Source organism: Salarias fasciatus, chromosome 19 (assembly GCF_902148845.1).
Source record: "Salarias fasciatus chromosome 19, fSalaFa1.1, whole genome shotgun sequence".
NCBI lineage: Eukaryota > Metazoa > Chordata > Actinopteri > Blenniiformes > Blenniidae > Salarias > Salarias fasciatus.
The window spans coordinates 16,852,540-16,878,653 of NC_043763.1; the positions used below are offsets into that span (position 1 = coordinate 16,852,540).

The window sequence follows — 26,114 nt, forward strand, 5'->3', positions numbered from 1 at the left end:
AAGCAAGGAGACTTGAGCAATGAAGACTGGGCCATGTGGGCGAGTCTTCATTTAACTCTCAATACTGAAAGATTTCAACATCGGGACGTATGCTGGCTGAAAATCAAAGCTGAATCACCACAGTTTGATTCCACAGTAGGAATTTGATGAAAACCATCTTTGAGTAGAAGAGGACTTGAAGTTTTTCTTTGAATGCAAATCTTCACTTTCGTTGGACAGGATTTTAATAAAACTGGTTCTGCTCCCTGTTCAAACTGAGTCACTGTGGCTTCTAATCTACAACATCTTTTACCAAAAAAACTTGAAAATGACATTAATGTCCAATAAATTACCAGCTCATCAGAGGATGTGTCATGTGGACAAGTTTGTCCCAACTTGTGATCAGATTTAAATGCGCATGTCAGAATAATGACATGTTTATATTTGAAAGCACATTTACCAGAAGGAAGATTAGATCAGTGAATCATTAACTACAATAAAACACCACAGTCGTTATATTTTGCGACATGATATTTTAAATCTTTCACATTACCGTTTAGAAAAGTGGAAGACTGCTTCTCTGACTTCTGATCTGTGGTCCAGTTTAGGGAACCATTGTGTCAAAGCAAATAAATAAATCTTTTTAGAAATCAGTCAAGGCCAGTTCATGGTCAGGATGCTCAGTACAAAACCTAGCACAGTTAATATGTTGCATAAATTGTATATATGCATTATTGAGAGGAGATTGAGAGAGCTGCTGTGAATTTAGATGTCATGCATGAATTAATGTATAAAATAAAAATGTAACATTTTCTGTGGAAACATTCAGTTCCTTCAGACCCTTTATTTTCAAAAATGAACATACTTAGGACAACTGTATATCTTTACACAGTATTTACAGGTTATAAGCGTAAAAGTCAATTCACTTCAACAACTTCATTAAGGTCCTTAAGGCTTTATACACATTGAAAATGGCAAACTGGACTGGAGATGGAGACAAGCTCCAACAGTAGAGTATTGAGAAAAACGTTAATGGAATCCTTCCCGTGTCAGTGTGATTAGTAGCAGGATCCACGGCTGTACCTCTGATGAGCGTTTGTACATGTGTTAGCCATAAGGTGGGACCAAAGCAGTTTTTCTCAGCTCTCTTTGGAGTGTATGTCCATCTCAGATTTAACATTTCTTTCAACACTGGCTTCAAAGTGAGTGGAGCCCCAGAGCAGTCTACAAGTTCACTGTCCTGCATACATGCTTAAACACAAATGTACATTCACAGGTAAGGCAAGTGCAGCCGCTCCCGCAGCCCTTTTCATTTCTCCCTGCACTGAGAGCTGACGCCTTCTTTTATTAGGTAAAAATACAAACCAACATAAAAAATTATCACGAGCCCACACAGCTACCGAGGTTAAGATTTTACCAACTGACAGAAATGTACGATGGAGATTAGAGGTTGTGTCTGGGGGGTTTTTTCAGGAGGGGAGGGGTGATGGGACTCTGTTGGTGTCTGGACTCCTGAGGGCAGGCTCGGGCTCCAGCTCGAAGCTGATGTTCACGAAGGAGGTGGCGGCCGCCTCCGGCTGCTCCACGGTGGCGTGGTGGAGAGTGGCCTGCTCCTCCTGCTTCGCTTTCTGCTGCTCGGCGAAGTTCCGCTCTGCCTCCTCGGCCAAGCGGTTCTCCTCCTCCTCCTCTTCCTCCTGTCAGAGAAGCACACCGATACAACGCTGCTGTGAAGACAGTTTTTTTTTTCAGCTCGTAACTTCTACATGTTTACACAGAAACTGTGCGTCACCTCTTTCTTGATACGGTAGTACTCATCAATCGCGTATTGGTACTTTGAAGTAGTGATGCCGAACAGAGAGGCCAGTCTCTCCCCCATGTAGTCACACACTGTGAGAGAGCACACATATCATCACACTCGGCCCGATACCGTCCAAAACACAGCTTGCAAACACAGATATGAGAAATCCGAAGCTCTAAAGAAAAGCGTACCAAATGTTTTGTAGATATCAAACAATGCACGGCTTTACCTGAGATGGTGTTAGTGGCCATTCTCCACATGTGGAACCAGAAATAAGGACCCCAGGTTAATTTAGACTGCAAGCCACACAAAGAGGAAAAGTGAATCTCAAGCAGCACGTTGAAGGTCACTTGTTGACTTTTCAGACAAAACAACTTGATTGCTGCAGTTTAAAGAGACAGTACGACATGGCGCTCCTCTTTCACATCACTTGAAGCCTTTGCGTTGGTCTCATAACAAAGTTCAAGGGGACAGTAAACTTTTTCTCAGCTGGCACATATATCATCAGATCAAAGTTTAATCAAAATTATGTTTTTTTGCTTCTCATCTACGCAGTAGGTCAGTGAAATGCACATGCATGTTCACCCTGAATGAGCTGTGTGGTACACAGAAATCATTCAGGGGGTTTAACCAACAGTAATAGCCACAAGGGTAGTGTTTCATTCTAACTAAAATCTGCTGCTCCAGGCACCTGCCTGTCCAATGATCCTCTGGTCTCAAACTTGCCCTACTAACATTTAGATCACCACTGCCCTCTGATAGCTGGATGCATGCAGCAGCATTCATTTACAAAGTTTATTTAGCTTCACTGACTTACTTCTTAGCCTTATTTACTCACTGTGCACAATGTTCAGCCTTTGGTAAACACACTGTCGACTTACAACACATTTCTATTCATGTATCCAGAGGAGCAGGAAACAATAAAATCAACTTTTTCATATCTGACCAAAGAAACTAGTTAAGAGCAGGTTCTTCTAACACTCTAACCTCTTAACATTTCTTCCAACCAAGATTATTTCCTTCCTGTCTTCAGTTGTCAAAAAGCTGCCTCAGAAACACTTCGGCTGCATTAAGCTATAAACATTTTGGATCTCAACCCACCGCATCAACATGAGAGATTTCTTTCTTCACCGGCTCCTCCTCTTCCTCCTCTTCATCAGTGCTGTATTCCTCCATGGTCTCTCCACTGGCAAAGTAAATGGTCCTGCGGGGAACCTTCACCCTCCCTTTCGTACCCGTTAGGTCCCCCATCTCCACGCTCTCAAAGTCCCCTTCTGCACTCTGATGCTGATTGAAAGCAGACAGAACAAATCAGCACCTCTGAAGCCAAAACCAGTGTCAGGAACGTTGCTTGTGTTTCTGTAGCGTTGTTAGCAGAAACGTGGTTGAGTCGTAAATATAAATGAAGAAACTTCCTCAAGTTATTTACCTGATCTCATACTGAATGGCAAGTTTCACAGTAGTATTCTTAACATTCTGTGTCGGGATTAAGCTAAGTAAACAAGATCATATTTTAAGACGGTTTCAAAGCGTCGTTACTTGACTTAAGCTAAACGTGGCTGCTGTTTTGTTGATGGTTAGCTTCTCGGCTAAGGAAGTAATTAGCTACAATTATTATAAAGAGGCTTTGCTCGCCACAGAATAACAACAGGTGTATTACTGGCGACTCACCTTTTCAGTGTCCATAGGTTGACTCAAAGAAACGCTGACATTAGTCAAACACAACGACAAATCTGCCATCTCTGTTCCTCCTTCAGCGATCTACAAACCGTCTCTCCACCGCAGCTGATACACTCTTCCGGTTTTCACAATAAAAGCTTGGAGCGGAAGTCTTTTTTTCCCCCTAAATTTGTACTAACATGAAATATTTTAATAATTTTTTTGTAAATTTTCTGGAAAGAAATAATTATTTTGAAAATATGAAATTCTAAATCTTAAATAGGTATTTCAAATAAAACAGCAAATGAAACACTTTGAAATCTTCTGAAACCAAGGCAGTAAAACAAACAATTAAGAAGGGCATACAAAGAATAGTAAGCAAATTAAAAGCTTGATTAAAATAAAGATGATGAAATTATTCAAATCTTTTTTTTTTCGTGAAAAGTTGTTCAAATTTCACTGCGCTAAAACCTGATTTGAAAGAAGTGATTATTCCAGCAGTGCTGGTGTGATCAGAACATTAGTTCCACAGGTGAGGAGCATATGACCTGAAATCTGCTTCAAGTTGTTTGTTTCTGACTTTGGGAACCCTGTGTAAAAGTCTTCCTGAGGATCTCAGAGGTGATTCACATTGTACTAGTAAATCTGAGATGTATCTAGGTCCAAGACCATTCAATAATTTTAGAGACAAGAGACAAGGCTGCATTGTACATTACATTGTACATTGTGCATTGCACATTGCTCCTGCAGGGAAGTTTCAAAATAGGAACATAAAACTAAGCCGACTAACACCAATGGCACTAATAACTGACTCAACAGCACATTTACATTACATACATTCATTCATCCATACATCCAACCATCCATAGTGCAGGGTCACAAGATGCTGGAGCTAAAGCAAGGGGGGGCAATGTACACCCTGGACAGATCACCAGTTCATCAAAGGACAAACATAAAGAGACAGCTGATGATGCACAATTACATCTAGAGGCGATTTAGGGTCAACAGTTATCCCTACAGGCATGTTTTTTTGACAAGTGATGCTGTTTTGCACCAGAACGTGTCACTAAAATTGACTTTATGTTGAAATTCTTGTAATTTTTATTAGTAATTGTTTGGTTTTACAAAAATAGAGATATTTTTTATTACGTAGACTGTACCACAACAAAGAAAAATATTTGACGCTGCTGAGTTAGAAGAAAACAAAAAATTGTTAAAAAAAAATATTTTTGTTGTTTTGTGATGTTGTTTATGAAGAAAAAATTTTAAAAAATCAATTAAAAAAGCATATTTTTTTCTAAACAGTTTTTTTTCCTGGAATTTTTTTTTTTACATACAGTAGAATATATCACCAAAAGCACGAGCGCGTTATTAAGTGGTAACTACACTAGTCGTGGTTTTATTGTGAAGATACAGAGCGGAAGTGTTCCTCGGTGGCGGTACGGAGAGAGAGAGAGGGATCCTCCTGATCCTCCTGCGGTGTTTTGGTCCCCTCTACCCGCTCACGAAAATGACAGCGAAGAAGTCTGGCTCCCGGCTGGAGACCGAGATCGAGCGGTGCCGCTCCGAGAGCCAGTGGGACAAGATACCGGAGCTGGTGCGACAGCTCTCCGCCAAGCTCATTTCCAACGGTAAGGAAGTCCGTCCCCGCTGCTCCTTCATTCAGCCGCGAGGCCTCCGCCGTGGCCTCGGTCCTCGGTACTTCCTGGCGGCGACAGCCGGCTCTGGGACCTCTCAGCTCGGCGTCCCGCCTCCCCGCACTCACTTTATAATCGTCCCCAGAGATGCGGTGCTAGGGGAGGGTTTTGTTTCTGATTTCGAGGCGCTGAACACGCAGAGGTCAGGTTAAAAACACGCCCTTGTGTTAGCTGGTGTGACACTGCTCGTCCGGAAACTCCATTCACAAATCTGTCATCACCAAACAAACTCGCAACGTGTTTTCCGATGATCGACACGTACCCAAAGCGAACCAGTCACAGAAAAAAGTCAGGCTTGTTTCAATCTTTCACAGTCACTATTTGCAGCAGGACTGCTAGCAAGCCCCAAACAAGGTCGCCGGCCTCAGTTGAATACTTTGAATATCATGCATTAGCAGAATCAGGAGAAATACATACATTTCTGTTTTTGTTGGTGATGGTGCTTTGGTGTAGGATGCGTGATCTCTAGCTAGCTGTCAACATCAGTGCTCATCAAAAGGAAGCAACACAGCAAACTGTCAGACCTCTCTGTGTGGCGTTTGCATGTTTTTCCTGCTTTCTTCAGATACTCTCGTGTCTTCTCGGTTGTATCCCACCCTAGAGTTTATCCTTACCTGGATGAAGTCAACACAGAGGATAAGTCAGTCAGACACATTCTTACTGGTATCACTTAATGAATGAATGATAGCAGACCTGACTAAAACCTCTACACAACACTATTTCTGCACAGTAAAATGTAAAGATTGACTTCTTGGGCACTGAGACCACACTGTAAACACTTCAAACGTGTGTCTGTTCACTACAATCGCTACAACTTGCAGAGGCAGCCTGCTCATTCTGGCTATTGCATTTCATTTCATTACCATGAAAACCACTCCTGGGATTAATATCTCATAGATGGCGCCTGACGTCTTCCTGGCTTATGGCAGCATGCTGTAGTTATTAATGGGCCGACTCCCAAGCCAAACAATTGGAAAGAGAGCAGCCACGGCCAACCAGTGATTGGAGACATTTGATTCAGGAATCAGACTCTCAGAGTGCGGGGGAAGAGCAGAGATGCTTCAGGTCCAGAGTGACGTGTCCAGGGTCATTCATGTCATTTTCAGCTGCTTCACTGAGTTTCATCGAGTCCAGAGTCGGGGCATCTTCTTGCAGCCAGTTTTAAAGAACTTCCTGGTTCTGCCCGAAGAGTCGATTTACTTCTCTAACAGGACTTTCCACTTGTGCACAGTGCCAGACTAAATCAGAACTGCTTTGCAGACCATGGTGGCACAAAGTTAAATATGTGATTATAAGATGAAGGACCTTCAGTTTGAAATATAGATCTGGATGCTACATCTGGAGAAAAAAATTAAATCTGCTTAAGGATACAGCTACTGAATATATATTTGTGGGTTATTGTGTCATCAGCTAACTCTGACCCTTCTGACAGCACCACGGATGATATTTCATTGTATTTAGCATTAGTTTTAAATACAGTTTAGCTCTAGTTTTGTTAGCACTGTCTTTTTGTTAGTGGTTTATCGCATCTGTTGTGTTGATGTTTTGTCTTATTGTCATTCCGTCACAAATGCATTTCCTTCAAGAACCAATAGCTTCCAGATTATAGATAACTTCCTCCTAGTGACTTCTGTAACATCACCTGAACTCTGCCAAGTAACACATTAGCCTTTTTTTTCAATACACACTGAAGTAACTCCACTTTTTCAGCAAGTAACTTCAATAAGTAATTGTTGTAATAACATTTTATGGCCTGTAAAACAATACTAGTAATCAGTTTTCATGGTTCTAATTGCATCTCAATTGTTAATTGATTTTAGGTGCCACAGTTGATTGTTAACAATATGAAAAGTTGCACTAATTGTGCATAAAATTTGACACCAGACAGGCCAGTGCTCTTGTCACTGACTGGGATCAGTAGTCGGATTGTTAAGTATTTCAGCCCGAGATTATCTGAACACATGCATTTCTCCCGCAGCTCACTCTGAGACAGTATACAATCCAACCCTTTTTACCCTCATAACTAAATGCTTCCCAACACGAACACTGAACCTAACTATGATCCGACGGTAACGACAGAACTAAAACCACATATTTATAGTTAATTTTTTGGGAAACGTTGTGATGTTCAGTGTTGGTTTCATGAGATAGGTTGAACTCCACTGATCTCTGTCTGAGCAACTCACAAACATGAATGAAGAGACTTGTGCATAATCTCGGCTGGTATGTGTGAGTACAATCAGGGTTTCTCTATAAGTAGCTTATTTCACTGGAATTCCACTCAGAGCCCCTTTTAAACAGTCCGTTGACTGGTAATGGTTTTTCATATTACATTCATCTTTCATTGAACATACGTTTGGATCAGCCAGATTAAATGTTGCATATCGGAAGCTTCAGGCACGGTGCCGTCTCTGTGTTTGTATAGATGACCTGGGCGAGCTGCTGTTGGGGGAATGCAAGCTCCAGACGTACCTGAAGGAGAATCCCATCAAGCAGGGAGCCAGTCCCAGAGGCCCGCGACCTAAACTGGTGGAAGTCAGGAAGCATCTGACGGCAGCTCTGGACCGAGGAAACCTCAAAGTAAGCCAAGAATGAGACACACAAGCCTGTTAAGACCACATGAAACAGTTGCAAAATGTTATTTTGTGTTTTCTTTTTTGTGAAGGCTGATTACCTCCAAGAGGCCAGCATCTTGATGGCCAAACTGTGCTATGTGGAAGGAGAATACAGAGATGCTTTAGGTAGTCTTCTTGCTTTTCATACATGTTTGCAGACGGCCTATAGTAAAGTAGCGGGTGCCTCTGATTTAATGTGTGAAATCCTTCTGAATACAACAGGTCACTACAACCGGGTGAACCTGGACGACCTGCAGCTGGTGGGAGCTCCTGTGTACAGGCTGTCCATGATAGCAGAAGCTTATGCAACTAAAGGTATGCACGCTCATCGTTTATTGTCCCACATCCCTCTTATCCTCGCCTCACCTGTTCACCACTCAATCCTCACTAATCTCTGCAGTGAGGATTGTGTCCACATGGTGGCAGTGCAGGGTCTGGTGAGGTATCGCCAGTAACTGGGTGTGAGCTGCCACAGGCTCCTCTTTGAATATCAACCAGACACATTCAGTGTTTTGGAGTTTTTGGTTATTTGAAATGTTCCATCTATCCAACAGCAGCATGACCAAACACACTAAGGACCAAACACACTTCTGCTTCCCTGTTCACCAACACGACTTCCTCTTTTTCCCCAGGCTTGTGTCTCGAGAAGGTTCCCGCCGCCTCGCCGTCCCTGTCCAACAGGAACACCGGCTCTCCAGCCTCCAACAGGAGCACCACGGATCGAGAGCAGGACATCATCACCTGCTATGAAAAGTCCGGAGACATTGCATTGCTTTACCTGCAGGAGGCCGAGAAGGTGCGTGGCGCGTCTGTGGGCGTGAAAACACCGTGCTTGTCTGTGAACACAAAACACTCACCGAATATCTCATCAGCACCGGGACTCTCAGCTGCTCTGCCGACTTTGTGGGTGTGTGTGTGTGTGTGTGTGTGTGTGTGTGTGTGTGTGTGTGTGTGTGTGTGTGTGTGTGTGTGTGTGTGTGTGTGTGTGTGTGTGTGTGTGTGTGTGTGTGTGTGTGTGTGTGTGTGTGTGTGTGTGTGTGTGTGTGTCGAATGTTCCACTGACAGTCTGTGAGATTGACTAATGTGCTGCCGCCCGTGATGCCAACTGGCAAACGCATCTCCCCCTCTTTATTTGAAGAGCTGGTCTGAAGTAGTGCGCACAGACTTAAGCCGGCAAAGCAAACGGCAGCCGAACGCCGGAGGGGACCAATCAGATAGTCTCAACGCAAATGTATTTCTGTCAAGTGAGAAACAATCACTGAATATGATTAAAAAAAAAAAAAAAAAAAAAAACGCGAGACACCACAGGTGTGATCAGCGATGTGAAGAAAATCTATAATCATCACGCTGTTGGGTTTAAACTACACTCAGCTGGTATCAAAGTGTGCCAGAAAAAAAAAAAAAAAACTCCCTGCTTGCTCACACCATCAGCAGCAGTCTGAGTCACTGATATGAGGTAGGATGGATCCGTGCTGTCATGTTTACACCAAACACTCAGCCGAGGCATTTGAACACAACAAGAGAAATCTAGTCTGATCACAGCCACTCCACTTCTGGTTACCTTGTGTGTAACGTAGCCTCTGTTTGCTGATGCCAGCTGCCAGGAAGTGTCAGCCTCTGTAGCTTTCTGCTGCTGTAATCCGTCTGTTTTAATGTTCTGTGTTCAGATATCTGCTGCTTTTGCCAATAACAGAAAGGCAACAGGATCTCAAATAACCTCAACAATCTAACTGTTCTCTTCTGATCTCTGGCACTGGATCCAGAGAACTGCTCACTCTTTTTCTTTTATTCGCACCCTCTACAAAGAAAAAACAAACAAAAAACAAAACACAGCCTGGGTGTGAAAAATACCAACGACGCAATCATGGAACAATCAGAAAAAAACAGCCACACTGTGTTTAGAGAAGCGTATGCTCATTTCAAACTTAATCTGCTTGTTTTCTTACCTGCATGATTGAATGAACTCGGCTGCTAATATGTGATGAACTGAATAGATATTAGTGAACAGGTGTGATCATTTATGAGCAAGCCCAATATAAAGTGGAACAGTAAATACGTAGTTCATAATAGATGATTCATATTATGACGCCCTCATGAAAATATTCATTGAGATCTCAAAGCCTGTGGATGGAGCCGTTTCCTTCATTGTGTCAGAGGATAACAATGATCATTCAGAAGAACTTTGAAATAATTTGCAGTGACAACAAATGAAACTAAGATCATAATAGAGGGTCAAGCTCTCGGGTCTGTCCTTTGGTTTGTTCATGGGCCGGTAGCTGCTGCGACGGCTGACTCACCGCTGTGCAGTATTTTTAGTTAACCCAATTTCTTTTCCTTTCAGCAGCAGAACCCATTTATCAGGCTTGAAAATGAACCCATGTTATTACATTGCTGGATTGCTTCACCTGATCCTCTGGTTTTTTTTTTTTTTTTTGTTTGTTTTTTTTTGGAAGAAAAAGTTTCAGCGACTTGATGCAGCGCTTTTTTTTTTTCTTCTGTTGTTTTCTGTAGGCGTTGTCAGCCGGGATTCAGAACCGCAGCCCAAAGCCTGGCCCCACAGCTCAGGACCAGGAGCTGGGCTACTTCCTGGAGACAGGCCTGCAGAGAGCCCACGTCATCCACTTCAAGAACGGGTAGGAGAGGAAGGATGCTGCTGGACGGACAGAGAGCAGTTTCAAACGCTCTGGAAGGCCTTGCTCTGGTGCAACTTTTTCAAGTTTCGTAAAGGGCGGCAGTTTTCCCAAACCGAAATCACGAGCAACCCGTTGTGGGCACTCTCCACCCACTTTGCAGTTGTCGTGCTACAAAGCCGCTGACAGGTGGATAAAAGCATCGAAAAAAAAGTGTGAATAGAGTTAAGTAACACGCAGCGGAGCTCAAAGCGGCTCCCATAGCGCTGCTGTTTTAAGTACAGAAGGACGGGATCAGGGTTGGAGGAGCTGCGGAGGGCTCGAGCTGGAAGAAGAAGCAGCTCTGTGGTGGATCGCATGAAACGTTTCTGCCTTTGTGGCTGTGTTCGCCCACTGTTGGCACATTGTTTTTACTGTGGATGTTGTTCAGTGTTCGCAGAGGAAGAGAGGCCAAGCCTAAGATGTCCAGACTTTTAAATCACACATCAAATACTAATAAGACAATTAGATAATTGTCTTTATTTAATCACGGCAAGAAACAGCAATTTTCAAAAAGACCAATTTTTTGAAGCATATCAAAAAAATTCACAGACATGTTTGTTTGCATGCATTGCTTTTTCTCAAATTTTGCAGACTTGGCATAACTGAATGATCAGATCACACAATCTGGTCCCGGAAGCCTCTCCCAACAGACAGCCGTGGAAGTTTATTTAACCCTAACATTGACCGAGTTGGTGAGGAAAGGATAACCTGTGCAGAGGGAAGTGTTACCACGGAAACAGAGTTGGAATGGCTCGAGTTTCTGCAGCAGAAACAAAGAACGACGTTTCCCTCATTTCATCGTTAAAACACTTATTTCTGAAACAGGCCTATCATGGATTTAGATTTCTGACCTATATGCTTCTTTTGTTTTCCATCTGCATCACAACAGCAACCTGACACAAGGCGTCGGTCGGTTTCGGGAGATTCTTCGAGCTGTGGAGACCAGAACCACCCAGAACCTTCGCATGGTGAGAGTTCCTCTTAGATCACATCACTATCCCCCAACTCAATAATGTGCCATTTGATGCCATGTGAAGGTATCAGAATCATAGTTTGAGCTTATTTCGGAGATTGTTTTTGTGACTCAGTTTATTGAAAAAAATGTAAGATGTTCTCAGTTCCAAAATCTCCTCCAGTGGTCTAACCTTGTCGATCTTAAAGTGATACAGTCTTCCTCACATACTAAAATACATTTTTGGTTCAATCTGTTACAGTATGTTCAGTATTTCTTGAAATAAATGTTGCCCGTTGTCGTCTTACATTGATCATGCCCTGTAGCGGCACTGTGTCGAGGGAAGAATTCTATTTTCATAAACAAGGAAAAGAATAATAAAAAAAAGCCTGTGTATTTCAGCAGGAGAGGAAAGATACAAGTTGTTAAAGCTCAGAAGCTTCTACAACAGAAGTTCTTCAAAACCCATTCACCACCTGTTATATTACTTTAAGAGTCTGTAATTTGACACCAGCTTCAGTGTTTTCTGACCACTGCCGTGTCTGAAGTGGGTGATTATTAAAAAGAAATTGTTTTAATGTGACACAAACGTGAGTCTTTAAGATGAACCACCTGCTAAACTCTCTCTAGATTTACTATTTATGTCTCAAAAGTTGGTATTAGTACTGATATGTTTGTGCTCGAATGTACTTTCTCACTGTGTGTGTGTTTGTGTGTGTGTGTGTGTTACATATACATTTATAAAGACCATCGCTCGACAGCTTGCTGAGATCCTGCTCAGAGGGATGTGTGAACAGAGTTACTGGTCCCCTCTGGAGGACCCGCCCACAGTGTCGCCGCTGGACGATCCCACGCGCCAAGGACACACGCACAGCAAGAATTATAACTTGAGCCGACGCCCACGGGTGTACTCGGGAGAAAAGTAAGTCGCGCCGTGCGTCCATTTGACGCCAAACTTGGAATATAGCGGAGCGTAAACAGCAGGGCTCTCAGACCAAATGTGTTACCCGTGTACTTTTCCACCTCCGTGGAGTCCCTAACACTCCCCCCTGCTCTCAGTCTGTTTTGCCCTCAGGAGAACACAGAGGAGGCTCTGCTGCTGCTGCTCATCAGCGAGTCCATGGTGAGACACACACACACACACACACACACACACACACCTCAGAGTGATACACACTCTGCACTGTCGACCTCAACATGGTGTCATCGTTTATATTTTTTGTTTTTCAGGCAAATCGTGACGCCGTCCTGAGCAGAATCCCTGAACACAACAACGATCGGATCATCAGCCTCCAGTCCGCCTCTGTGGTGTACGACCTGCTGACTATAGCTCTGGGCAGGAGGGGGCAGTATGAGATGCTGTCAGAGGTGAAGAATCCCTCTGTTGGCTTCATACTCACAGTCATACATACAATTTGACATTCCAGTTTTGATCATACAACATTTACTAAACAGACATCATTGTCTTGCAGTAAAGCGTCAGGAAGCCTTGCTGAATGTTTCTTCTCTCTGATGCCTTCAGTGTTTGGAGAGAGCCATGAAGTTTGCCTTTGAGGAGTTCCACTTGTGGTACCAGCTCGCCTTGTCTCTCATGGCCGCTGGAAAATCAGCTCGAGCCGTGAAGGTCCTGAAGGAGTGCATTCGCCTGAAGCCCGACGACCCCACCATCCCGCTGCTGGCCGTCAAGCTGTGCATTGGACCTCTGCACTGGGTGAGCAGCGCACGGCAGGCGGGAAATCAAAACAGGCCGAAAGGCCGAACGTCACCAGTATCTAACATCACTTTCTGTTATTCTGCTGGTCACCGCACCCCCCCGTGTCTGTCACTCTGCAGCTGGATGAAGGCGAGTGTTTTGGTAAGATGGTCATCGAGATGGGAGAGAAAGCAGCTGAATTCAGAGCCAAAGGCTACTTGGCCATTGGTTTGGTTTACAGCCTCAAAGCTACCGATGGTAAGTACAGTACTGGTACAAGTTCATCTATCTATAATGTTTTTTTCAGTAATTGGAGTTTGTAAATATGTCATGCATGCATTCTTAAGAAAACCCCCATTACCCCATGCCTCTGAAATGTTCATCAAATGTTTTTTTTTTTTTTTTTTGTCTTTGAACTTCTTAGCATCGTTACGAAGCATGCAGGAGGAGTACCAGAGGAAAGCTCTGGGAGCGTTCCAGAGGTTTGTTGTGCTGCTTTCTCTTTGCATCCACGCTTCACTCTGAAACAGTACAAACTGGGTTTTGTTTCCAGTGTCCGAGTCGAGGAGTGGTTTTCAGTTACTGCCCTGCCCAGCACTTTGTATTGACTTTCTGAATGCTGTGGAGAAAATGATCCCCTGCATTTGAGTCATTCTGTAAACAAACAAGCTCGTGCCTTATTCAGAACTGTCAACCTCAACAGGCATGAGTGTGATATCGAGACAGCTGTGGAGTTCCAGCAAGTCTCTGCATTTTGACCATTTGCTTATGTGTGTTCTGAGAGCAGTGATTATCAGTGTTAAGCACATATAGTATGATGCTTCAGTAGGCTCGCTTTTACCCTTTATGAATCTTTTATCTCTTTAAAGTGATGCTTTGTTGACACATGTCAGAAAGATTTAGCATCTTGTGGTGTGAACCCTGTGTGTTTTCTACCACTTCCTCCATTTTGCTGCTGCGTCGACTATAATTTGCCCACGGGGATCTTTTAAAGTTTCATGTAATCTTATTTAAGCTTTTATTCTGCATGTTGTGGGTTTTTTTTTTTAACTTTCCCGTAGAGCTCAGAGTCTGTCTCCTACGGACCATCTAGCAGCCTTCTACCTGGCTCTGCAGCTTGCCGTGTCCAGACAGGTAACGAACACACTTCATTATAGAGTTTACTATCCACAGAGGTTTAGGACATAAAGAGATTTCTTCTTCTGTTTCGTGTAGTGGTCTTCATCCCAGCTATTGTTACAAACCTGTAGTTTCTGTGTTTGTGCGTAGATTCCCGAGGCACTAGGTTATGTTCGGCAGGCGCTGCAGCTTCAAGGAGACGACGTCCACTCCCTTCATCTGCTGGCCCTGCTCCTCTCTGCACAGAAGCACTACCACGACGCCCTCAATATCATAGAGATGGCCCTGTCCGAGTACCCCGAGAACTTCAAGTAAGCTTCTCATCCCACTAATTACGATTAGTTGTTGCTTTGTGGATCAGTTTAATGACAGGTTCGCTCATCAGCTTCAGCGACACATTACTGGAACTTGCAACGCTGCAAAGGAGGCAAACAGCTCGTCTTTATTTGTAACCAGACTGGCCGATCATTTTGTTTTCTGTGTGCTGTAGTCTGCTGTACACAAAAGTAAAGCTTGAGGCGATGTGCAGAGGACCAGAGGAGGCTTTGCTCACCTGTAAACACATGCTGCAGATCTGGAAGAGCTTCTATAACCTCACCAACCCCAGGTACACACACACACATACACACACGTCCCATACACACAAATGAAAGCCTAAACAAATTCCACTTATGTCCACACATCTATTCTACTCCTGAAAAAGGTGTAAGGATTGTTATTGAATATGTAAAACAACCTGACAGTGTTTCTTTTTTTTCTGATTCTGCCTCTGTGTGTGTTTGTGCCAGTGACTCGGGGCGTGGCAGCAGCCTGTTGGATCGAGCCATCGCGGATCGACGACAACTCAACGCCATGACTTTGCCTGACTTCAGTGACCCTGAGACTGGTAGGCACGCACACTCACAGTGCGCTCCCGGTTGCCTTTGACGCTCGTGGGAAATCAGCTTTCGGCATAAAGCGTTTAATGACGAGGAGGTCATGAACAGAGAAACGCGGCTTCTTCTTCCCTTCCGATTGTATCGATCTGTCCTCCTCCTACACTGTGAATACAGAACAAACTGCGTATAATTCATTCTCCCTCTCTTATTTGGAGCCACCATTTACTGTGATGTGTGCAGATTTTGGACCAGTGACCTGTAGTCATTTCCTTTCTTTTCCCTTGATTTGATTTCACTCATTTCTCTTTTATTTCCTCTGTTGTAGTCTCAGGTTCTTCCTCCTCCCACTCCGGTTCCGAGCCAGTCTCCCCAATCTCCCCATCCACCCTCTCCACTCTCTCCACCCTCTCCTCCCTCTCCTCCCCTCTGTCGTCTCCTTCCTCCCCCGTCTTCGTCCTCCAGCCTCCCCCTCCCCCGAAAAACCCACCCTCACTATCTACTTCTCCTCCTTTTCCTTCCTCTCCTCCCCCTCTTCCTCCTCCTCCTCCTCCACCCATCAAGACCAGGACTCAGTCCTTTTGCAGCCACGCGGCTCTCCGCCAGCTCTCCTCCAACTGTAATCTGCCTCCACGTCCGCTCAGCCCCGTAGCATGGTGTGGAGCGTTTGGCTTAAAAGAGTGCTGCGGCGGGTTCCTGTCAGATGTGCTCAGCGGTTAATAATTTGCATGATTAGTGCTGCTCTGGTGATTTGCGCCAAACTGAGCTCAGAGAAATTGATTGTAACCTCGTAGCGGTAATAAGTTATGGCTGCTTCCTAATCGTAGGCTCTAAAGTTGGACCACTTTACCTGGTGTGGCCCGGTTTGCTGCTACTCCACTGAGTCAGACACACACACACGCACACACACACACATCAACTGTGAAGTCTTTTCTCACAGTGAACGCCGCAGCAGTCAGTTTCCTTTTTAAAACTTGAGAAACAAGTACCGGTCTTGCATCATTCATGTTCACTGAATTTTATGGTGCATTTCTATGAAAGTTGCAAAGAACCAATTTCAAATACTAAAGAGTTTAAAGAAGAAGAAAAAAAACAACTTTACTCAGTGTGTCAAAATGTATGGAACGACATGAGATGCCAGCATGCCTTCGTCAATCAGCTGAAGAATATCACAGTCCAAGTTTAAATAAACAAACCAGTAATTTTCCAAGTTCCCAACATCTGAAATTCATCAACAGTTAGAAGTTTAGAAATCCAGCCATGCTGCAGCACGTTAACAACGCCTGATCATTTTAATTTATCACCGTACTTTGGCAGTATGAAAGAAATCTTATGCATTTAGGTGATAAATGCTATATCAGTTATTTTACTGTTGAACTGTTTTAGATAAATTATGGGGGAAAAGTAAACATTTCCTCCGAAATATAATTAATTGATATTAACATCTGCATTTTTTTTTTTTTTTTTTTTTTTGCGTTTCTGTGTATTTCTGCAGGTCATCCCTGTTTTAAAAGCCTTTTTTTTTGTTATCCTACCTAACACACTGAAATTGATTAGTTGACAGTGACACATTACTAAAAGTATGAGCAGCACATAAAGGGTCTAAACTTCTACTTTTAACCCCTGAACTCGTACTTCATCTTGGTTTAAATGTCACCAACATGAAACTAAACCGACTAACTCTTGTGGAGTGTCGGATCAGATAATGTCAGACTTGCTATAATTAAGAGCTTCTTTACACATAATGGGGCGGCTCGCTTCACCTGCTGCAGCTCCTTTGCATGTTTGAGACTGAAACACACCAATGGGAGGAATTAGAGATCAGCCATACTCTCATAGTGATTTCACAAATTGGGATTTTTATTTTCTTTCACAGAAGAAGATTTTCACATCTTTGTCATTTCTGTGATATTTCCTTTTTTCCCCTATTACTTCTCCTTTTTTTTTTCCTGTGAGGATTTCTCCTCTCAGTCAGCTCTTGAGCCTGAGCTCCATGTCATCGATGTATTAATGTCTGTAGTGGCGAAAGTGACAGCTGGTATCATTTTACCGAGCATCATGGCCGCGTGGAAACGTATTTGAACAAACTGGAGCGCCGAAAGAGCCTAAAAGAAAAGCAGCTTGTGGTATAAAAAGGGACACCGTGACGACTGGAAGCCTCCTCGTCCTTTTCAGTGGAAATCATCAACTCTCTCTTTCTGTCATACATACTTTTGGGTATTTCTTCTCTGTCTCCTCCTCTCTTTCACACAATAACAGTCGTCTTTCTGTTTTTTTCCCCCCATCCTTCCGTTTTTTCAAGGCGGCCTTCAGGACGCTAACACTCTTGGTTTTTCCTCCATGTTTTCTGTTTGTAAGTAGCCATCTAACCTCCATCCCACCTTCCTTTTTTTCCCCATCCATCCTTGAACCTGCTGAACCCCCCCCCCCCCCCACCCCCTAAATGAGTTTCAGATATATGTGTACAAGGACAGTTTGTACATATATCTTGTGCTACCACGTGACGTCTGCAGCCACTTTCCACCAGAGCCGTTTCCTCATTGTGTTGCTGTTCTGTGAGTTAAAGGAATACAGTGACCAGGAGGAAGCCCCCACTGTCGTGACACATTCTTTGAAAGTTATCAGAGTGAAACAGCAGAGAAAAATGCACTCCGGAAACATTGTTTTGCCGAGAATGTAGCAAGAGAATGTAACAAGGGGGTTAGAGTTTTTCAGCCTCCTTCGTAAACCAATAAGTTAACAGAAAACAGGATAATTACCAGCTTTCCGATAGTGAACTGTATCAGACAATCTTTATTTCCATGTTATCACGAATACCAATCTTGAATGTAAACTGCACACTTCTCTCTTCTGAGCAGAGCTAAATCTGGGATGGACCACCAAAAATATACAAAAATCCCCCTTAAACTGTGGGAATAAGTAATCAAAAGTAAATATGTAACCTTCTTACAGTAAAGACACTTTATGCCACTTCGGTGTTTTGGGTAAAAGGAGAACAAGCAGTAGTGAAAGTGACAGCTGGAGCTCAGGATGGCTGCAGCAAAACAAACTGTGTGGCAACTCATCTGTCCCACACAATATCTTCTGCTGTCAGTCCCTGATCCATCTTGTCTCTTTAGGACTGAGCGCCTGCAAAATATCAAAAGATCTGGCTAAAGATCCGTTTTTAGGTGGCCAATCGCTGACGCTTTAAAAAACACTTTATTTTTCAGACCATGGGCGCTCATATGTGGGTGTAAACATGTTTAGGACATGACCGTATCTGGAGAAATCTTCACTCTTCTTCTGTCTCTTCCAAATGATTGTATTTTGACATCGATGGTAAAAATACATGAAGAAGTAGTAACGCTCAGTATGGACGTCGGTACATTTGTCATGTTTCGCCCCCTGTTTTTGGTGACTTAAATTACTTAAATAAATGGCAACAGAAGTAGTGTTTTTTGCATTGTGGCGAGTTTAAGTTTGAGATAATCTGAAACCAGCATCTGTGCCGTCCTTCATGCCCAAGACAGACTTATTCTCCTTAAAACTTTGGAGCAGAAATCCTGCAGCATTTGGTGCACGTGTTCAGTCTTAGTCAAAGACGAGCTGAAAGAGTTTTCTCACATTCAGTCTGGACGGAGAATAATGGCGAACATCTGTGACACAGTCATTCTTCTTCTGCTCCCGTGCGTCACTGTATTCCTTTTAATTCAGCGAGCAGCTTTAGTCCACATGCCGGTGTGTGATCTCTTTATTAGGCACAAGTCACTGCAAGAGCTTTCTTAGCTGATCTGTCAGGAGTTTTAGTTGAGGCGAACTGCTTTTGTCTTCTTACAGCTGCGCCGCTGATTGAAACGCGTATCGCAGCCGCAAATGAAAGAAGCCCACACGAAAGCATACAGCAGCACTTCGGGCCCTCTTTCACCAGCTGTTCAACTAATAAGTGACTGACAGGCGGCATTTTCCGTCGCTCTCAAGGCGGTGTGACTCACACTGGGAAAAGTAGAAGGGGCGGATGTAGGAGAGCAAAACATGGAGCTAAACGGAGAGATTAATGAGACGCTTCCAATTATCCCAGACGCTTTCATTCCTCCGAAAGGAGATTTCTGATTTCATCGATCTGAGGTCAAGTTGGGCACGTTTGCTTGTCCTCTGCTTTAATGTGACGTCTCTGAATACGCTGCTGTTGCTGCCGTCTAATAAATAACTCCTCACAGAGCGGCCCTTCAAGACAGGATCCTCCACTTCAAATGCGTTTTTGTTGTGCGAGAGAAAGAGACATCCTTTTGTCATTTCCCCTGGTCCACTTATCTGCAGAGCACGCCTCCTCTCTCTCTCTTACACACACACACACACACACACACACACATACACACCCCCTAAGCTTTAATAGTCAAATCCTCGCCTTTTATCCCGTCCCGGTCATCTTTTACGCATGGGTGCTCTCTCTCCCCGAACACAGCTCATGTCAGGGAGGAGAGGCAGGAGCCACCAGGGGAGAACAAATAAGACGAGAGGAGAACAGAAAGTGTTTCTTTTATCTGATTCCAGCTTCCACTGCAGCCAGCTGAGACCTCCGGTCATTTTAGATTCATGCAAAACATTGTTAGTTTTGTTTTTGTTTGTTTCTTTTAAAGGGCCACTTGATTAATCCTGATTTTCAGGCAGCAATAATTGGATAGATCTTTGAGAATTCTGAAAAGCAAATCTTCCCGTCAAGGCAATTCCTGAGAAACTCTCTGTCTCTTGTCTTTTCTATAAATCTCTAAACGCAAATCGGCCCAACATAGATTTTCTATTCTTGGGGATTTTCTTTTTTTTTCCAGAAATTCTTCAAAACATCTTTTGTCTAAAAAGGTCAAACCAATTGCACTGTACAAGAACATCTGGGTAAACAAGGCCTGAAACATGCTTCACTGATGTGTTCAGCCAGCGACTGAACTCTCTGAACTCATTACCGCTGAGGAAGGGAAGTGGCTACTGTTACCACATCCGCCCATCTAAAAAAAAAAAAAAAAAAAAAAAAATCTCTTTAAACTCCAGAAGACCTCTGAGGTGGCTGTGAAAGTACTTTGATTTGCTCTGTCCGACATCGGATGATCACGTAACGTTTTGCTTTCATGCATCTGCACCGTCTCCACACAGAGCCGCCGTCAGAGAGAAGCTTCAGGTAGAGACTAATGAGCACGGCGACGCGGTCCATGCATGAGAGTGCAGAGATGCGTTCCTTTACGAGCGGTTAACCAGGGCCGTGACACGGTTTGCTGCCGAGTGTTGTGTGGAATGGTGTGGCCTCGTCGAGGGCTTTTGTGCTAAAAGCAGGAAACCGTGCACCAGTGTGGGCTTCGAGTCGGGAGCTTTTTACTCCAACCAAAGACCGCAGACGAGACGGAGAGGGGGGCCGGGGGTTCTCTGTCCTCTCTGATGCTGCGGCGTCTGCCGGTGTCTTTGGTTGAGTCAAAACTCCTGCGTTGTGGCACATGGCTGACTGACTAACACTGCTGCTGAGGTGAATCTGTGAGTCCCTCAAGACGGCAGCGCGGCTGACTCTTCGACCGTCCGCCCTCAGGTTCGGTGCACGCCACTTCCATCGCAGCCAGCCGCGTAGAGCAGGCCCTGTCCGAGGTGGCCTCCTCCCTGCAGAGCAGCGCCCCCAAACATGGACCCCTGCACCCCTGGATGACCCTGGCTCAGATCTGGCTGCATGCAGGTAGGCTTCTGTGCACATTTCACAGATGAAAAGGTTAAGATCAGGATTTTAAGATCTGTTTTGACCACGTCACCATCCTGCAAGCAGACGTTTCACCAGACAGACAGACATGAGCTCATCCCGGCGCTGCGGGGATCGGCTCGCAGCACCATGTTAAAGAACGCTTTGATTAGATATGTGTTCGATATTCAATTTCCCCCCAGCAGCGCCCTGGAGCCCTGCTTCTTATTTCAGCATCAGCAGCAGACACTCAAAAGCATAAACAGATGGGAACGAACGTGTGTGCGCACGCCGCACACACATAAACACACACAGACGCTCATTGTAGCTGAACATTACAGCGTGTAATAAATTTCCTGATGGAGCTCAGTTTTGTCTCAACAGTGACACGAATCCTCCTGGGCCAGTGAGCAATCAGCTGCACATCCCCACCAGTACAGACGAACAAGGACACACACACACACACACACACACACACACACACACACACACACAGAGAAACAGAGGTAGTTTGTGTGGATGAATCCAGCTGCTTCCTGTCAGAGGTGGTCATTTCCAGCTCAGCGACACGGCTAATAGAATCAGCCAATCAGAGGACAGACAGATGAAGTTTTCTGCTCATTTCCTCCGTCTGCGTCGTCCTCCGCTCGCTTCGTTCCGCCTCCGTCGCAGCGGCGTGACGAGAGCATCAGACGACCTTGACGCAGAGAAGGTTTTCTCCTCGGTGCGCCTCGTCCTGCCGCAGTTTGATCTCCACTTCCGTCCCTCTTGTTTTCTCGCGCAGCCGAGGTGTACATCGGCATGTCGAAGCCGGCCGAGGCCACGGCGTGCACGCAGGAGGCCGCCAACCTCTTCCCCACCTCGCACAACGTGCTGTACATGAGGGGGCAAATCGCCGAGCTGAGGGGCAACATGGACGAGGCCAAGCGCTGGTACGAGGAGGCCCTGTCCATCAACCCCACCCACGTCAAGACCATGCAGAGACTGGTGAGCACACACTGCGGCCCTGTTTGAGGAGACTTCTTTGTGTCTCCGTCTCTCTGGGTTCAGCTCTAAAGAAACGCCACGCATCACAGTCCAGCTGAAGTCCGAAGCCTTCAGAGCCGGGCTGCATCACGGCGCCCTGCTTTCCCGGAACTGAATGAATAAATGATTGTTTTTCCCTCATACTCGCAGCTACGACTGGTGGCGTTAGTAAGAACCTGCCGCAGCCTCATTTTCAGACCTCTGGACATTCAGAAAGAGAATATTTCCTCTACTTTCATAACTTTGTCTACAGAGGAAGACGATGCAAATGATTTTTGGAAGGAAGATGATCTTTTTCAGCACCCCCCCTCCTAAAAAAAAAAAAAAATTCTGTTTTTATGGTTTCCCTGCAATTTGAGCACTGAGTCATGAAATGAAAATGAGCTGTTTGTCTGCCGTCGGCCTCCGCAGGGCCTGATCCTGCACCAGCTGCAGCGCTACAGCCTGTCAGAGAAGGTCCTCAGAGACGCTGTGCAGGTCAACAGGTACGTGTGTGAGACGGGAGCAGTGCTACTTCCCTGTTTTTACCTCGGAGTCCTCATGTTTAATGTCAGCCTGAGAAGACTTTCCCTCTGATCTCCTCTTCCTCTCTCCATGTTGCTCACGTGTGTGTGTTTTCTTGTCCCTCCTCTCCTCAGTACGGCTCACGATGTGTGGAACAGTCTGGGCGAGGTGCTGCAGGCTCAAGGGAACGCCGCCGCCGCCACCGAGTGTTTCCTCACCGCGCTGGAGCTGGAAGCCAGCAGCCCCATCCTGCCCTTCACCATCATCCCCCGAGCGCTATGAGACACACACACACACACACACACACACACTCACACACACAGTTAATGCCTCAGTGCTGCAGCACAGTTGCACAAATGGCAGACTTGCAAACTGGACACACTCCACACACACACACACACACGTTCAACCACGCTGTAAATAAATGAAAACTGTACAAACAAACACAAAGCCTTCCTCCTGCTCACGTGTGCGTGCGTACGTGCGTGTCGAACCTGCACTTTTATTTGCGTGCCTGCGTCCATGCATGTGCTCCCACGTCCGTGTGCGTGTGCCAACATGTTTACGGCGCACACGCGCGTCGCGTTGCAGTCATTCCCGGCGTGCTGTTTCTGTGTGCACTTGTCGTCTCGTCCCGTTCAAAAAAAAAAGATGTAAATAAGATTTAGTTTGAGTCACCGACTGTGCGCTCACAAGCCGAACATTTTGTTTACATGTTACCGAGTCCAAAAACACATACACACATATACACACAAAGTGATATTTCCTTCATGAAGCCAAATATCTCATATTTACACACACACACACACACACACAAATACACACGTTGCTGTTCACATGCGGAGGATGAACGTTATTGTACTGCTGGTTCAGGGCAGCGATGGTCAGAAATGCTCAACAGGTCACTGAGGAAACAATCAATTATTCACACTCTTCACTCCTGCGGTGTGAAGTCTGTCTTTAGCGTCTTTCTTTTCTCTGTTGCCTTCACTTGAAAACCCTTTTTTTTTTTTTTTTGTTTTCCTTGCCTCTACTGAGCCTGGCACTCAAGCACCTGTAATTTGACATCAGCCTCTTCACCGTGCTTGCTGTGGCTGGAGCAGATTACCATAAAGAGACATCTGAGTTGCAGAAAACGCTCAGAAAATTTTCTCAGATATATAAATAAGCTTATTTATGAGTCAGTTTGGTCAAAATCTATTATTAAGTTACATAATAAACTACTTTAACTACCTGTCATTCCCAATTTGAAAAGCCAGCCAGACAAAACGGCGCAGGAGCTGAAACACACTTGCACGTTTTGCTTTTAAATGTTTATTTTATATACTGTATTTTTTATTTGAATTGTAATCATTTGGCAGTAAAAGAGGTGTTTTTAACGGAAAGGCTGTTGAAAGTGGTGAATCTGCCGCGCTCAGCCTCTCTGCGCCCGTCTCTTCGGTTTGACAGATTTCTTCACACTGAGCAGCATGCTTTGATCTGAACCTGTTGTCGGCTCTTGGAGTGAAAGGAGCCGGCGTCAGAGAGGCACTTTAGAAAAGCCGATCGTGCGACATTTCGCGAGCGTTCAGTAACTCCACAGGTGAATTTCTGAGGAAGCCGGAGGATCTTCTCCAAAAAAAAAATCACGTTCTGTTGCGTTGAAATGCTCCCTCAGTGATTTTGTTATCTGTTTCCTGCCACATAATTCAGTTTTTTATGTTTTTTTTTTTTTTTTCAATTTTGATTATAAATACAAAGATTTATTGTTGTATATTTGATTGTTCCTAGTGTATTATTCTTGTTATTTTAGAGAGTAAATTATAAATCTATTTTCTGGAGAGCAATGTTACTGAGATGCTGTCTAAAGCGTGAGAGGATGTTGGTGTGAGCGCGGTCAGTCCTTGGTGCTGTATGTAAATGAATGACTGAAATTACAATGATAACAATGACCCAGACAATAAAAGTGATTTAAAAAAAAGTGAACTGTTTGGGGTATTTTTTTTTTTTTTTTTTTTTTTTTGCTGGACTGGATAGGTGGAATGTTCATGGTGAACCTGTGTGTGGTATTTCCCCCAGCCCGTGACCTCGGGGGCCGGCGGTGTGTGTTACCGTCTCCGGTGTGTGTCTGTCAGAGGAGAGGCGTGTCTCCCTTTGTGTGTGTTTTTCATCAGAGGATTACAGCACTGACAGGTTTTGTCCTGGAGTGTCAGGAAGCCACCCGTTGACTCTCTCTCTCTCACTCACACACACACACACACACACACACACACACACACACACACACACACCGCGGCCTCCCCGGGGCCGAGCTCAGCTCCCTGCTGGACTCTCAGGTGTCACTATCGCTTAGTTTCTCTGAAAGGTCGCTGGCGGGCCCCGGGGACACACATGGCGCCTGTTTTTTGGCCTTTTCATGACACGCTGAGCGCTTTAATGCAGATTGTAAAACATCTTGTGGTTAAGATCTGCTGGAAAACGTACATTTTTATTTTACAGTTAAGAGGTGAAGCGGGGGTGATTCCTCTCATTTGTTCTATTGAAGTTTCTACTGGACGTCACTGTTGAGGTTAATCAGTGTTTCTTTTTTGCATTTAGGTGCAATAACCTCGAACCCCGTTCTTCCGATTTCTTCTTTTCTTCTGTCTTTCGTTTTATTAATTTTTTTGCTGCCAGCTGGAGCCGCCAGAAGTTCTCTCAACATTTGTTAATCAGTGATAATTAATTCCTCTTTGTGGTTCTTCCATTTGTTCGCCTTCCTCTTCATTAAGACGCCATGTTTCGCCTTTGCTGATGTTCGGCACCTTGCTGCTAAAATGTGTCTCCTCTCCTCTTCCGAGCGGCGCCGCTCGGTGTGACCAAACTTGGTATGAAATTTGAAGATGTCTGTGGATGATATTTTGGTCAGATAGACGTTGGCTGAGTGGCAGCTGTGTCACAGTAACCAGCTCATAAAGTCAAACACCTTATGCAGCAAATTGCATATTATATTTGTACAGTTCCTGGTTGGGGAATCGTGCAGTTAAGACATTTTTCAGTGCTTTATAATAAGTTAGGTGTCGTTTCATGTCTTTATATCTAGAATACACACAGGATTGAGGATTCAAGAAATATGGAACATACTGACACCATTTAATTGTGAATTTAACACACTTTTTAAAATGTCCTTTGTGACGCAGCGCTTGTTGAATTTTAGACTGGCTCCCTGTTTTGTAAGCGTCTTCCTGCCAAGTCACACTTGCAGGTGGATTGTGTTTCTGTGGAAGTGCGGAGCTCGTGTGTTCTGGAAACTGGAGTGGAAGCTCACTAATAGAGAGCAGAGCACCGAGCGATATTAATACACTTCAGACAGTTACATAACTCCAGCGAGTGTGCATGTGAGAGATACATCCAACACCTCCCACTCTTCTTCTCCATCCCTCTCTTCCTCTGTCTGCCTGTCATCAGTCTCCGGCGTCCCTCCTAACCTTGTTGACGCTCAGCGGTACACGTTTTGAGTCACACAGCAGGAACTGAGAAAAGATCTGTTTCAGCCCCTCAAGTCCAGGATGTTCTATTGTTAACCTTTTTATCCCTCCTCTCATTTTCCCCATCCTGTGCCTGGCTCTGTTGCCTAGCAACACATCATCTGCAGACATTGTGAAGCTTGAGGAGTCCTTGTGACACACACGTCACAGGTTTCATGGACAGTGTTGACAGTGCCCGATCCTCTGACGATGTCCGGCTCGTTCTCGGCTCTAAACGTGTCCCGCGGACTTCCACTTCTGCTCTCGGGGAGACTTCACAAGCGGTTCATGAGTAGGACTGATGAGTCATGTTGAAACAACACTTCCCCCACAGAGCCAGCCTTCAAA

At 44.7% G+C, this 26,114-nt stretch overlaps 2 protein-coding genes across 4 annotated transcripts; one reads left to right on the forward strand and one right to left on the reverse strand.

Annotated features, from left to right (window-relative positions):
* Nucleotides 1–801: 801 nt before the first annotated feature.
* LOC115406382 (protein FAM177A1-like) lies at nt 802–3,570 on the reverse strand. The gene is made up of 5 exons (XM_030116380.1): nt 3,449–3,570; nt 2,879–3,064; nt 2,007–2,073; nt 1,769–1,866; nt 802–1,673 (listed from the first exon to the last, which is right to left on the reverse strand). The coding sequence occupies exons 1-5, from the start codon at nt 3,515–3,517 to the stop codon at nt 1,449–1,451; spliced, it is 645 nt and encodes a 214-aa protein (XP_029972240.1). The 5' UTR covers nt 3,518–3,570; the 3' UTR covers nt 802–1,448.
* Nucleotides 3,571–4,880: 1,310 nt separating this feature from the next.
* LOC115406375 (tetratricopeptide repeat protein 7B-like) lies at nt 4,881–24,241 on the forward strand. 3 transcript variants are annotated; one of them, XM_030116372.1, is made up of 23 exons: nt 4,881–5,067; nt 7,559–7,713; nt 7,799–7,874; nt 7,971–8,063; nt 8,381–8,544; nt 10,260–10,381; nt 11,310–11,388; nt 12,119–12,294; nt 12,432–12,495; nt 12,603–12,740; nt 12,895–13,083; nt 13,206–13,323; nt 13,490–13,547; nt 14,127–14,199; nt 14,335–14,495; nt 14,675–14,791; nt 14,973–15,070; nt 15,388–15,678; nt 17,362–17,412; nt 20,611–20,751; nt 21,536–21,738; nt 22,189–22,262; nt 22,416–24,241. In XM_030116372.1, the coding sequence occupies exons 1-23, from the start codon at nt 4,947–4,949 to the stop codon at nt 22,561–22,563; spliced, it is 2,910 nt and encodes a 969-aa protein (XP_029972232.1). In that variant the 5' UTR covers nt 4,881–4,946; the 3' UTR covers nt 22,564–24,241. The 3 variants fall into 3 exon arrangements, with proteins under 3 accessions (XP_029972232.1, XP_029972230.1, XP_029972231.1); XM_030116370.1 differs by lacking the exon at nt 15,388–15,678; XM_030116371.1 differs by lacking the exons at nt 15,388–15,678; nt 17,362–17,412 and having other exon boundaries at nt 4,947–5,067.
* Nucleotides 24,242–26,114: the final 1,873 nt, after the last annotated feature.

Excerpts from the sequence above, each read along its gene's own strand:
- LOC115406382 (XM_030116380.1), bottom strand. The coding sequence starts at position 3,517 with ATGGCAGATTTGTCGTTGTGTTTGACTAATGTCAGCGTTTCTTTGAGT. Across the intron at positions 3,065-3,448 it reads AACCTATGGACACTGAAAAG|CATCAGAGTGCAGAAGGGGA; the intron begins GTGAGTCGCCAG and ends GCTTTCAATCAG. Across the intron at positions 1,674-1,768 it reads ACTACCGTATCAAGAAAGAG|GAGGAAGAGGAGGAGGAGGA; the intron begins GTGACGCACAGT and ends CTTCTCTGACAG.
- LOC115406375 (XM_030116372.1), top strand. The coding sequence starts at position 4,947 with ATGACAGCGAAGAAGTCTGGCTCCCGGCTGGAGACCGAGATCGAGCGG. Across the intron at positions 8,545-10,259 it reads ACCTGCAGGAGGCCGAGAAG|GCGTTGTCAGCCGGGATTCA; the intron begins GTGCGTGGCGCG and ends TGTTTTCTGTAG. Across the intron at positions 12,741-12,894 it reads AGTATGAGATGCTGTCAGAG|TGTTTGGAGAGAGCCATGAA; the intron begins GTGAAGAATCCC and ends TGATGCCTTCAG.